The 14,170-nt window shown below is 35.7% G+C and overlaps 1 protein-coding gene across 1 annotated transcript in view; it reads left to right on the forward strand.

The window, feature by feature from the left end:
- The window catches only part of SEPTIN10 (septin 10), a 55,788-nt gene that overhangs the window by 21,933 nt on the left and 19,685 nt on the right, over positions 1–14,170 (forward strand). The window contains exons 2-5 of the mRNA XM_023733636.1: positions 2,890–2,955; positions 6,414–6,534; positions 6,943–7,138; positions 13,862–14,048. Of these exons, the coding sequence (XP_023589404.1) occupies positions 2,890–2,955; positions 6,414–6,534; positions 6,943–7,138; positions 13,862–14,048 (570 nt within the window). The remainder of the gene's footprint in view (positions 1–2,889; positions 2,956–6,413; positions 6,535–6,942; positions 7,139–13,861; positions 14,049–14,170) is intronic.

The following is a 14,170-nucleotide window of genomic DNA, read 5'->3' on the forward strand; positions in this document are numbered from 1 at the left end:
CGAATGGTAATCTTTTTGCTGGTGGAGGGTCTTGCCTCAATGTTGATGGCTGCTGACTGATCAGGGTGGTGGTTGCTGAAGGTTGCGGTGGCTGTGTCAATTTCTTAGAATAAGACACCAATGAAGTTTGCTGCATCGCTTGCCCCTTCTTCTCACGAAAGATTTCTCTGTAACATGCAACGCTGTTTCATAGCATTTTCCCCACAGTAGAGTTTCGTTCAAAATTGAAATTCAGTTTTCTCAAACCCTGCTGCTGCTTTATCAACTAAGTTTATGTAACATTCTGAATCCTTTGTTGTCATTTCAACAGTGTTCACAGCATCTTCACCAGGAGTAGATTCTATCTCAAGAAACCAACTTTCTTTGCTCATCCATAAGAAGCAACTCCTCATCCTTTGAAGTTTTATTCTGAGATTGCAGCAATTCAGTCACATCTTCAGGCTCCACTTTTAATTTCTACTTCTCTTGCTATTTCCACCACATCTGCAGTTACTTCCTCCACTGAAGTCTTGAACCCCTCAAAGTCATCCATGAGGGTTGGGATCAACTTCTTCCAAACTCCTGCTAATGTTGCTGTTTTGACCTCCCATGAATCGTGAATGTTCTTAATGGCATCTAAAGTAGTGAATCCTTTCCAGAAGGTTTTCAATTTACTTTGCCCAGATCCATCAGAGGAATCATTACTATGGCAGCTATAGCCTTACGAAGTGTATTTCTTAAATAATAAGACTAGAAAGTCAAAATTACTCCTTGATCTATGGGCTACAGAATGGGTGTTGTGTTAGCAGGCATGAAAACAACATTAATCTCCTTGTACATCTCCGTCAGAGCTCTTGGGTGACCAGGTGCATTGTCAATGAGCAGTAATATTTTGAGAGGAATCTTTTTTTTCTGAGCAGTAGGTCTCAACAGTGATGTTAAAATATTCAGTAGACCATGTTGTAAACAAATATGCTGTCATCCAGGTTTTGTTGTTCCATTTATAGAGCACAGGCAGAGTAGATTTAGCATAATTCTTAAGGGCCCTAGGATTTGCAGAATGGTAAATGAGCATTGGCTTCAACTTAACCCTCTGAGGATTCGTGAGACATACTTCCCAACACTTTTTATGCCTCTAGAGTTCTTTGGGAAGGAGGTAACACAATTTTAATGCATTTAATGTCAAGGCTGGAGCCTTTTGAAATGCATGAAACTCAAAAATCCTTGTTGGGAGTCTCATTTTTGTGTAGATTGAGCATTGTCTTAGGTGATGTCTCTTGGATATGTGAATTTTATAAACTTTTGACAGGTTTACTTTTATTTCTGTGAGATAAACCTCCTCACTGTATTTCCTAGTTACTGTGTTCTGGTGAGAATGTATTTACTGCTAGAATAAGCTATTGCCAGTCTTCATTCAGTCATAGTGGCCATTTTCTCCTTTATGCCATTCGTTGTTTCCAGGTGTTACTGGCTCCCTTCTTTTTTGCCCTCTGAACAGTAAATAATGCCTTTCCAATAAGGACTAACACATTGCAGTGGTACTTTTTAAGAGACTTGAACTCCTGTAAGTTATTCTTACCCTGCATTCATTGACTTATATCAGTAGGATTTACTACATCCTGGCATCCACTGGGATGTATGTAATCCCAGATAATGGGTATCAAAACCTGTAACTCATAACAAAAATTCTGAATTGGTCCCTTAATCAACATGCCTTCCATTAGTGAAAACACATGGTACAAACAAAAAATTCAAAGGTGAAAATAATGGGGTCATCAAAGGGTTAAAGTCACCAGCTACATTAGCCCCTAACAAGAGTCAGCCTGTCCTTTGAAGCCAGGCATTGACTTCTCCTCTCTAGCTATGAAAAGCCTAGATGACATCTTCTTCCAGTGTGAGGCTGTTTCATCTACATTGAAAATCTGTTGTTTAGTGTAGCCGCCTTCATCAATTATCTTAGTTAGATCTTCTGGATAACTTGCTGCAGCTTCTACATCAGCACTTGCTGCTTCACCTTGCACTTTTATGATACAGAGATGGCCTGTTTCCTTAAACCTCATGAACCAGCCTCTGCTAGTTTCAAGCCTTTCTTCTGCAGCTTCCTCACCTCTCTCAGCCTTCATAGAATTGAAGAGAGTTAGGGCCTTGCTGTGGATTAGGTTTTGGCTTAAGGAGCTGTTGTGGCTGGTTTGATCTTCTATCCAGACCCACTATAACTTTCTTCATATTGGCAATAAGACTGTTTCGCTTTCTTATCATTTCTGTGTTCGCTAGAGTAGCACTTTTAATTTCTTCAACAGCTTTTTCTCAGCATTCACAACTTGGCTAACTGGCTCAAGAGACCGAGCTTTCGGTCTATCTCAGCTTTCGACATGCCTTCCTCACTAAGCTTAATCATTTCTAGCTTTTGATTTAAAGTGAGAGACGTGCAATTCTTCCTCTCACTTGAACACTTAGAGGCCATTGTAGGGTTATTAATTGGCCTAATTTCAATTAATTGGCGTCTCAGGGGATAGAGAGTGCCAGGGAGAGGGAGAGAGGGTAAGGGCCGTCGGTGGAGCAGTCAGAACACACACATTTATCGATTAAGTTAATTGTCTTATATGGGCGTGGATAGTGGTAGCCCAAAACAATTACAGTATTAACATCAAAGATCACTGATCACAGATCACCATAACAGATATAATAATAATGAAAAAGTTTGAAATATTGCGAGAATTACCAAAATGTGACACAGAGACATGAAGTGAGCACATGCTGTTGGAAAAATGGCGCTGATAGACTTTCTTGACGCAGGGTTGCGACAAACCTTCAATTTGTAAAAAATGCAGTATCTGCAAAGTGCAATAAAGTGAAGTGCAATAAAACCAGGTATGCTTTATTTTAAGTTTTTCTTTCTTTCTTTTTCAGCTTTTTCAAACTCACATGACAACGAAATCTTGTATGTCCTCTCAAGTGTCTGATGATGAACAGAAGGTAAGTATATATTCAGATAGAAGACTGCATATTGTTCTCTGAATGCTTCTGTGATTTCAGAATAACTACTCAGAGAACTGACAGAAACTTCTGTGATAGAGGTTTATGTTTGTGCTTATCTTGAATATGAATCAACTTTTATATTGACTCAATTTATAACAAATCAGTGGTGGATTAATTAATTGTGGAGTGTCCACATGTCTGTCCTACTTGACATTCAAGAAAAATAAATGAAAACTCCCAAGTACCTCAACAACATATGGTAGGAAGATGACCAGTGCTGTTGATGGACATATTTGTAGAAGTTTGTGGATTACAGAAAACTCTTACTGACAGAGTTTAAGGAAGCAGCTGTTAGGTGTTAGTGAGTGGGAGATTTTTATGTTCATAAGGTCCCTTCTAAAAAGTTTCTGTATGTGAGGGAAGGTTTTTGGTAATTCACATTAAAATTTATATTTAAAATGAAGGAGCAAATTTAACTTTGAAAGAGATGAATTGTAGATTTTTTAAAAAGAAAATTCAGATACAAGCATAGGGAATTCAATAAGATTAAATAATGTCCCTTAGTTCTGTGCTCCAGTAGTTATAGCCTCTTCTTGTTTTTTCCTCTACCTCCGTACATGCAGGGTTCCCTGCAGTTTTGGTAAGCCTTAATTTTACCACCAAACTATCATCTTTTTTGTTTCTTTCTCTCTTTGGTAATTCCTTTAAGTGAACAGTCTATTGCATCTTTATTTTATCACCATCCAGACTTTTTGAATTACTCTTAATCTGCTTCCTAACTCATTGCTTTGCTGAAACTACTGGCAAAGTCACAGAAATCTTTACTGAAAGACTAAGCTGTTGCTCATTCCTCATTTTCTCTGGCCTTTCTTCTGCATTAAGTCATGGTGACCACACCTTCTTTTTAAAAATGCTTTCTTTGTTCCCATGACATTAACATCTTACAGTTGTAGAACCAGAAGGGATCCTAGAGGCCATTTAGTTCAACTTTTATCTAATAAGCAGTGCTTTCTACAAAAACTCTTAAATATTTTTCTCAACCTTTCTTGAACATTTTCATGACATGAAAACACACTGTTTCTCCCAGGGCTTCGAACTGGTTCATCCCAGTTCGAACCCCTGCTGAGAACTTGCATTTCTACCCCAGATATGCTACATCAGAATCTACATTTTAACTTGATCCCCAGGTGATTCTTATGTATAATACATTTCGAGAACCACTGCTGTACTAGTAATTCTCAGAATTGGTCCCTAACCAGCAGCATTAGCGTTGCCTGGGAAATTGTTAGAAATGCAAATTCTCAGCAGGGGAAAGGAACTGGTTCAAAGCCCTGGTTTCTTCACTATCTCTTTTTCATTAATCGTAAAAATAGCATGCTTACATGACTAAAAGGGACTCAAAGGGCACGAAAGAGAACACAGTGTACTAGTTTTCTATTGCTGCTTAATGCTTTACCACAAATTTAGCTGCTTAAAACAACCACCATTTTTCTTTCTGTAGGCCGGAAAGCCAGGCACAGTGTAATTGGCTTTCTCTGCTCAGTCTTCACACTCAAGTTATCAGCCAGGCTGGGTTCTTATCTGGAGGCTGTTTCAAACTCTTTCAGGTTGTTGGCAGAATTAAGTGTCTTACTGGGGGTTGACTGGGGGTTGCTGTCAACTCCTAGAGGCCCTTCTCAGGTCCTTGCCATGTGGCGCCCTCCGTCTTCAAAGCCCAGCAAAGAAAACTTCTTCCATCTGAATCTCTCTCATACTTTGAAACTTGTTCTTAATTACACAGTAGCTAAAGTGAATAGAAGAGATGATGATACTTGGAAAATTGGAACATTTTCAGTCATTATTACTTAGATATATTTTCTGTCCTACTCTTTTTTCCTTCTGGGATTCCAGTTGCAGGGATGTTACACCATTTGATATTGCCCTACAGGTCATTGAAGCTCTGCCGTCGTTTTCTTTCTTTCTCCCTACGCTTTCACTTAGATAATAACTATCGGACACGTCTTTCTTCCGTTATCTGATCTGCTGTTAATTTAATCCAATTTTTTTTATTCCACTCTAGAATTCCATTGTTGCTTGTTGAAAAGAGCTTTATGTATCTCTTATAATTCCCTGTCATCTCATCTATTATATCCATCTTTATCCTATAGATTCTTTAGCATATTTGTCATAATTATTTTAAAGTCCTTATCAACTAATTCAACATCTGGTTCATTTGTGGATTTCTTTGTGTTGACTTTTTTTTTGGTGGTGAATCACAGTTTTTGCTTCTTCCTATCTAGTAATTTTTGATTGTACAGTAGGTATTGTGGATGGTACATTGGAGAGATTCTGGATTGTTTTCTTTTTTGGAATAGTGTTGAATTTTATTCTAGCAGGCAGTTAAATTGTCCTGTTGTTCATGTTATGCTTTGGTTTTAGGCTTTGTTGTGTAGGTCTATTTCAGCTGTGCCTTCAATGCTAGAGAACATTCCTAATTCCTGGTATGTGGTCCTTTCTCCTAAAATGTGGCTCATACAGGTTTTCAGTGGAAAGCCTATGGTGTTTACCAATCCCCTTTTACTTACAAAACTTAAAATTCAAACTCTGTCTCCCCAGGATGCACTGTTGAAAGCTCTGGTTGGCTCCTTCCACTTCCCATTTCCCTCCTGCTGGGCTCTCTGTATTCCCTCTCTACGTGTGCAGTTCAGCAGTCAGTCAAATATTTGAGGGAAGTGTGTTTGCAGACTGTAGATTCCCTCCTTTCTGGAATTTTCTCTCTCAAATTTCTAGCTGATCTGTCTGCCCCAGTCTCTAACTGACTTCTCAACCCGGTAAGACTACCACTTTCTTCTTGAACATCATTTTTCTTGTGCTGCACTGACGCAGAAGTTCCCTTAGGGAAAAAGCTAGATAAATGTGCATCCCACCCAGTGTGGCTCCCTTCTTTCACAAGTCTTGTTCCCTCCAGAGCCTACCTGCCTTTGGTGACTTGAAAGGGGTGCTTATAATTGTTAGTTAGTTAGGAAGGTTAGTTTGACATAAGTTAACTTTACTGTTCCTGGCAGTTGGAACTGTATGTGTAATTTTGTAGTGTATTTTTTTTCACTTGACATTTAATGTAAAAATTTTCCAAGTTATTAAAAATTTATCATAATAAACATCTGTTATGATTTTACATGCTCCATTTTATGAATGAGTATGCCATAGCTTACTTGGATATTTTTTACTTTTGGAAATCAAATGTTTTGATGTTATAAATCGTACTGCACTGTTAGAAATAAGAAATACACATTTGGAGTGTCTGGACACAGAATTCTTTTATTACTTATTCACTTTACTTGGGTCTTGGGTGACAGTAATGATTGTTATGAAATCTTTAGTTTTTTTGGTAAATTATATTCATCCTTTCAAATGTGCCTATAGCCTACTTTAATCTTTTTTTTGTTGTTGTTGCTGTTGTTTTTGTTTTCCTTCAGCAGAAAAAAGAAAATATTCGTCCCTTAACTATGTCTGGCCATGTTGGTTTTGAGAGTTTGCCTGATCAGCTGGTCAATAGATCCATTCAGCAAGGCTTCTGTTTTAATATTCTCTGTGTTGGTAAGTGCCACACTCTTCCTCTGTATTGTTCCTTCCTATTTCTTGTGCTCACTTCCCACTTGCCATAAGCAGTATGATGCTGATGTTATCAGTTTGAGATCATGACCCCAAGTTTTTTTCAGTTAATTAAATTCTATCAGTTTTGGCTTTCTTGGCTATACTGCTTTAAACTTTTTTTTCTTTTTACAAACAATTCAGGGCTTTCTCCAGAGTTCTGAGTAACTTAGCATACATACTCATTTCTATGCTCTGCTCGTGATTCAGTGGACCAGCCTTAGCATCTATTCTTTCACAGATAATCCAGCCTTTGGAATATTTGTGATCCTTGAAATGATGATGGAAGTTTAGAGTTACATTTCTTCTTAGCCATAAAATGCGCCTGTGAAGATATCTCTTTGTTTATTTCAGGGGAAACTGGAATTGGAAAATCAACGCTGATTGACACATTGTTTAATACTAATTTTGAAGACCATGAAGCCCCACATTTTTACCCACATGTTAGACTTAAGGCTCAGACATATGAGCTCCAGGAAAGTAACGTTCGTTTGAAGTTGACCATCGTGAATACAGTAGGATTTGGGGACCAAATAAACAAAGAAGAGAGGTTTGTGTTTTCTTTTTTTATTAAAACAAGTTTTTGTTATATCAAGAAATTTCCTTTCTTGCTCCATGGGCTGTGATTTGATTTTCTACTATGGTAATGCATACTTTTATTCCCAGACTTTATTATTATTATTTTTTTGATAATTAAGTAATGTTCAGTTCTTATTAGAAAATTGACATTTTTTTCTATCCAGTTGTCTAATTTCTTTAGAATAATTTGAATCACATTATTAAAACATGTACTTCCGCAAAAATAGTTTTAATTCTTTCCCAGTATGCCATGTCAGTCTATACTAAGTGATTTATACTGATTTTCAGGCAGGACCTTATCTTGCTGAGTAAAGAAAAAAAAAACACACAAGGGTAACATATGCAGTGACCAAATACATGGTGCGTGCGCTTTTTTTGTGTGTGTGCATGAAGTTCTAACCAAAATAGCCAGTTACGTTATTATTAAGCAATTAAGCATTGCAGAAGAGGTTTGATAATGAAATTTTTATTTATATTTTATCTTATGTTATTATTTCTCCTATGGTATTATAAAGACTGATTATAGATTCTCAGGTATCAGCTATGAGAGGTGGAAATAGATAGGGGCAAAGCAGTAACTTAGTTTTTTCCTTATCAAAATGTATATACTTTTATCATAAGTAAAATTTTTCTAGATTCTTAAAGTATTCTTTAGAAGGAAAGTATTTTGCAAAAATGACTCTGTGTGACTTATGTTAGAGTATAGCCTTTTCAATCCATTTGTTCTACTTTAAATATGAAGAAATGATTTGTGTAGACCATATGAAAGAAGTTGATGATGAATGGCAGAGGCAAAGCCTGTGACACATTGATTTAAAAGTGATTAATACTTACAAGATAGATACCAACTTATAACTAATCAGTATATATAAATGAAAGTAATTTTGAATGAACTTAAACATAGGGTGAATATGCTTGACCTGCTGAATAAATTTCTTTATATTGCAGATTAGGACTCACAGTAGGTATAACTTTCTATGTAATTTTGTCCCTGAATAAATTATAACAAATTTTCCCATTTGTTTGTTTTCTATCAGTTACCAAAATAATACATATGTTTTATTATATGTCTCTGTGAAAATATCAAATAATACACAGAAATTGAAAACCCACTTTAGCCATCCCTTTGGATGAGTTTGGGTATCTTTTACTGTCTTTCTTAGAAAACAAAAACCAAAAAACACCCATTGCCATTGAGTCCATTCTGACTCATGATGACACTATAGGACTGTCTTTCTAGTCTCTAGAAAAATTTGCATAAGATTACACCTATTACAGATACTTTTCCCTGGAATGTTTGGTGGAACTCACCAATAAAACCATTTGGGCCTGGAGTTTTCCTTCTGAGTAGATTTTGGATTATTAATTAATTTTCTTTAATGGTTTTAGGATGGTTCAGAAAGGTTTTTTTTTTGTTTTGTTTTTTTAGACAATTTTGATAAGTTATAATTTTCTAGGAATCTGTCCATTTCATCCACATTTTCAAATTTATTGGCTTAACCGGATTGTCTTAGTTATCTAGTGCTGCTATAATAGAAATACCACAAGTGGATGGCTTTAACAAAGAAAAATTTATTCTCTCACAGTCTAGTAGGGTAGAAGTCCAAATTCAGGGTGCCAGCTCCAGGGGAAGGCTTTTTCTCTCTGTTGGCTCTGGGGGAAGGTCCTTATCACCAATCTTCTCTTGGTCTAGGAGCTTCTCAGCACAGGGACCCCGGTCCAAAGGATGCACGCACACGCACATGCACACGCACACACACACACACCCGTTCTTCATTCTTGGTGGCATGAGGTCCCTGTCCTCTCTGCTTGCTTCTCTCTTTTATATCTCAAAAGAGATTGACTCAATATACAACCTAATCCTGTAAATTGAGTCCTGCCTCATTAACATAACTGCCTCTAATCCTGCCTCATTAACATGATAGAGGTAGGATTTACAACACAGAGGAAAATCCGCATCAGATCACAAAATGGTGGACAGCCACACAATATTGGGAATGATGACCTAGCCAAGTTGATACACATTTTTAGGGGCTAAAATTCAATCTGTAATAACCATATTCATAGTATTTTAATATCTTTATTGTGTACCTCATCTGTTAATTATTATTTTTTATTTTAACATCTGCCTTTTCTCATATTGGTTATTTTGTGCTTGTTTTTTTTCTCTTTGATCAGCCTTGACAAAGGGTTGTCAATTTATTGGTCTTTTCAGATACCAAAGTTTCGCTTTACCTATCATCCTGATTTTATGTTTTTTGTTTTTTTCTATTTCCTTAATTTCTGTTTTCGTATATATAATTTCCTTTCTTTTATTTTCTTTGGGATTAATTAGCTCTAATTTTTTATTGATTTTTAGCCTTATGCATTTTAGAGTATAAATTTTCCTCTAAGCACAGCTTTAGTTACATCCTACAGGTTTGATATATAGTATTTTCATTTTCATTCAATTTCAATTAATTTCTGAAATTCATTTTTATTTCATCCTGAAGAATTAACATTTTATTATTATTTAGTGATCTATATAATTTTTTTCTTATAAAGTTTCTTGTATTTGTGGCTTTGTTGTCTGACATTAGTATAGGTACATCAGCTTTTGTATGTATGAATATTTTTTTCTATCCCTTTACTTTCAGCCTTTCTGTACCTTATGCTTTAGATATATTTCTTATTAAGAACGTATTATTTTCTTTTTTAAAATCCAGTCTGATAATGCTTGTCTTTTAACTCAACATTTAGTCTGTTCACAGTTCATGTAGTTACTGATATATTTGGGTTTAATTTTAAATCTACTGTCTTATATTGTGTTTTCTGTTTGTCCTGCTAGCTTCATGTTTCTTTTTCCTTTCTTGCTTGTTTTCTATTCTTTTAGTTGTTACCCTAGAAATTGTAACATAATGTATTTAACTTAATCAGATTTTAAGATTAATTGTATTTCTCCCCAATTATAAATTGTCAATAAAATGGAGCTTAGAACAGTTGAACTCCATTAACCACCCCTCCTAACTTACTGTTATCGCATATTTTGTCTTTGTTACCCATACAAGCTGTAATCATTATATTATGTGGGTAATATTTGTTGTCACTCTCTGTTAATCCAAAATTTCTTTATTTTGCTCTCATACTTGAAATTTTAGTTTGGCATACAATTTTGGGTTGGCAGGTTTTTTTTCTTCCCATTGGAGATACCATTCTGCAGTCTCCTGGCTTCCATTGTTGCTGTTGAGGTCAGCTGTCAGTCTTTTTCTTTTCTTCTTCAGTTCTGTTGAGATCTTTCTTTTTGTTGTTTTCTGGTGATATACCTGGATTTTTATTTACTTTTAGTTTATCCTGCTTGTGATTTGCTTGGCTTCTTGAATCTGAATACAGTATCCTTCATTAGTTCTTTTAAAAAATCTCAGACATTGTCCCTTTAAATATTGCCTCTGCCTGTTTTTCTGTCTCTTTTCCTTCTGAAACTGATTAAATATAGATCATCTCATTATATTTTCCATGTTGCTTTTAATCTCTTCCATATGTTTCAGTTTTTTTTCCTCTGTTGCATTCTGGGTAATTATTTTTAGTCTATCTTCTCGTATACTAATCTCCTTTCAGTATTATCTAATCTACTGTTAAATATATCCATTGAGTTTTTCAATTCACTTACTATATCTTTCAAATCTTTATATTCTGTGGTACTTCATACTCCAATCTGCAGTATCACTTTTTATTATTTCCCTATTCCCTGAACATACATTAAAGTTTGCCTTTTATTTTTTTATGTATGGTAAACTTACTGTTTTATAATTACATCTTATAATTAAGTACATAAAATTTTTGCAGCTGTCTCACTGATGTTTGTTTTTTCTCTTGGTTCTCATTCATAGTGCATTTTTTTCTTGTGTGCTTAGTTATTTTTTATTATAGTTCTCATAGTCTTTGAAAAATTATTTTTGAAGATATTTTGAGGTCTAATATGAAGGTCTTCCTTTGGACATATTTGCTTATGCTAGGCCCTTCTGGACATTAATAGCCTGGAGGTCCCTAAACCTGTTCCATGAATTGAGGTTCCCAGAATCAAAAAGGCAGTATATGAACCTGGGCTACAGATACGTGCAAGGGCTGGCTCTGTGGCCACAAGTTGTCAAGAATGATCCCCCACCCCCTTTTATTCTCTCCAGTCAGTGTCAAGAAAACCTTCCCTGCAGGTCCTTAGGGGTTAGGGAGGAGTTGTAGGTTTACTTCTGGTTTACTCTTACCCTGGAGGTATAGGCTTTCAGGATATCAGCTCAATATAGGAGGGTCTCATTAGATTTCCCATGTTGTGTGGGCATTGGCTTAGATTTCTTCATCCTTACCTTGTGTGTCCTTCAAAAGCAGAGCCTCAGAACTACATTGCCAGATGCTGTCAGGATGAAAGCCGCCTTAATGGTTTAATGTAAGGGCTGGCAAACTATTTCTGTTAAGAGGCAGATAGTAAATAACTTAAGCTTTGTGGGACATAATGATCTCTGTTCCAGCTACAGGCAGTCCCTGAGTTATGATCATCCAATTTATGTACAACCTGTACTTACAAACCAACCCCCGTAAAGCCTATAGTATTAAAAATTCAAGTACATACAATGGTTTGTAATAACGAATGAGTGCTACTTTGTGATATGCATCAAAACATTATTATTATTACTGTATGGTTAAAGGTGTTTTAGTGTATCTGGAAGTGTTTAATTTTTTTTAATGCATAGAAAGGTGCACTATATACTGTATACTAAGACAAACATTTGAATAACTGATGTTAGATACCAGCTGTACCTAACTGTTCCAACTTACGTACAAATTTAGCTTAAAGACATACTTAGGAACGGAACTCATTTGTAATCCAGGGACTGCCTGTACTCATCTTTGCCACTGTGGCACGAAAATAGCTGTATACAATACATAAATGAATGAAGTGGCTGTGTAGCAGTTAAACATTGTTTATATTTATAAAAACAGACAGTGTCTTGGATTTGGCCTGTGGTCCATAGTTTGTTGACCCCTGCCCTAGTCCTCTGCTTACATTTCTGGGTTTCCACTTCTCCAATTTTGGCCTGGTTAATTCCTTAACACCTTCTGGGGTCTTTGATGATTTTAAGGAGGCAATTTTTATATTTTAAGCCAGTGTCTTTATTTTTACTGGAAAGGAAAGTCTCTTATTTACTAGAAATGGAAAACTTGGCAAATTTGTATGGAGGAATTCCTATGGTATATTATTTATTTGGCAGGAAGTGTTAATGGCTTTTATTTTTGAAAAGCATGAGACAAAGCATTCAGACAGAGGAACATTTATGGCTTTTTATTTTTAAATTATTTATATTTAATATCTTGGTAGAGTCTGAGTGACTAGTAGCATTTAGAATGTCTTATTAGGATGTTGCTTTACTTTCTGGGAAAAGAGAATCATATTGCTAACCTATTTAAGTCATTAATAAGATGCTTCTTTGGTCTTTTTATGTCACATATGTTCTTACACATTAACTTTGTTTTATCATTTTAAGGAGGCAATCATATTGTCTCACGTTTAGACCTGTTTCCCAAGAATCGTTTACTGGTATTCGTAATACCACTCTGATAATCAGTTGAGTTCTTATAATGTTCAAGGTATTATGCTGTTTTGGGAAAAAGAAGTTTAAGATACTGTCTCTGTCCTCAAATTGCGTATCATCTGGGTAGCGAGACAAGGTATTCTATGAGTTTAAAAGAGGTGATGCTACCCAAGGACTAGAAGGGTCAGACAACTTTATATAAGAATTCAATTCTGCACACATTTATTGAGTGCCTCGTAAGCACAAAGTGCTGCTCCATTTTGGAGCTTAAGGATAATTACGAAGGTATTTATGGAATTTGACATCAGAACTGTTTGCTATTATTTTCACTTGGTAACCTAGAGTTAAGTAATAAGAATAGTTATGAGTAGAAAGGCAAGTTGCATAGGTAGTAATTTAGCATATCAAAATGAAGTGAAATGTTTAGAAACAATATTAGCATGGTGCTCTGCATATACACTGTGATTTGATTTGCATCTTGAAGGATGAATTGAGTTAGATAGCCAGAGGGAAGAAAGTATTCCAGGGAGGAGAAATGACACGCAGCACAGGATGTGATGCACCTTTCCTTTGCTTATAATTAAAAATAAAATCAAGGCAGCATTACTAGTTAGATCCTTTCAGTTGATGTATGCCTTTCCTCTTTATCGTATTAAATCCTTTCATGTCTTATGAATCTGATTTAAGACGCAAGAAGTCATGGAATTTGACTTAAATATCTTTTTAAATTATTGATACCCATGCCTTTTTTCAATTAGTTGAAAAATATGCCGTATACTAATTTGGTTACAAATTAGACTTCTTACCTCATTCAGCAGTCTGGCAAGTGGGAAACTTTGTCAGAAAGAGACCCAGGATGTAGTGTGTAGATGAATGTAGGAATGAGTCAGTGTCAATCCAATACCATTTCTATAAAACAATTTAAAGCACAGATAGTTCTGATCATTTTGAAGTAATATCTTCGTATGTGCAGTTTCTGTACGTTAAAAAATGTTTTATCACTAAGGTTATATGTTGAGCATAGATATTAGCTATTTATTAGTGAAAATGTAGACTTCAAACCTTATAAAGTTGCACAGATATCTTAAGGTAGCATGAGTATGTTGTATTAAATATTTGAATTACTTTTTCAGCTATCAACCAATAGTTGACTACATAGATGCTCAGTTTGAGGCCTATCTCCAAGAAGAACTGAAGATTAAACGGTGTCTCTTTAGCTACCATGATTCTCGCATCCACGTGTGCCTTTACTTCATTTCACCTACTGGCCACTCTCTGAAGACACTTGATCTCTTAACCATGAAGCACCTTGACAGTAAGGTGGGTTTGGGAAAGAAATCAACTCATCATGCTTTAGTTTTATTTGGAACTATTAACACACATTTACGGTATGTGTATATTCAGGCAGTCCCCTGATTGCCAACATCCTTGTAATTACGAAC

Source organism: Trichechus manatus, unplaced genomic scaffold (genome assembly GCF_000243295.1).
Source record: "Trichechus manatus latirostris isolate Lorelei unplaced genomic scaffold, TriManLat1.0 scaffold00004, whole genome shotgun sequence".
Taxonomy (NCBI): domain Eukaryota; kingdom Metazoa; phylum Chordata; class Mammalia; order Sirenia; family Trichechidae; genus Trichechus; species Trichechus manatus.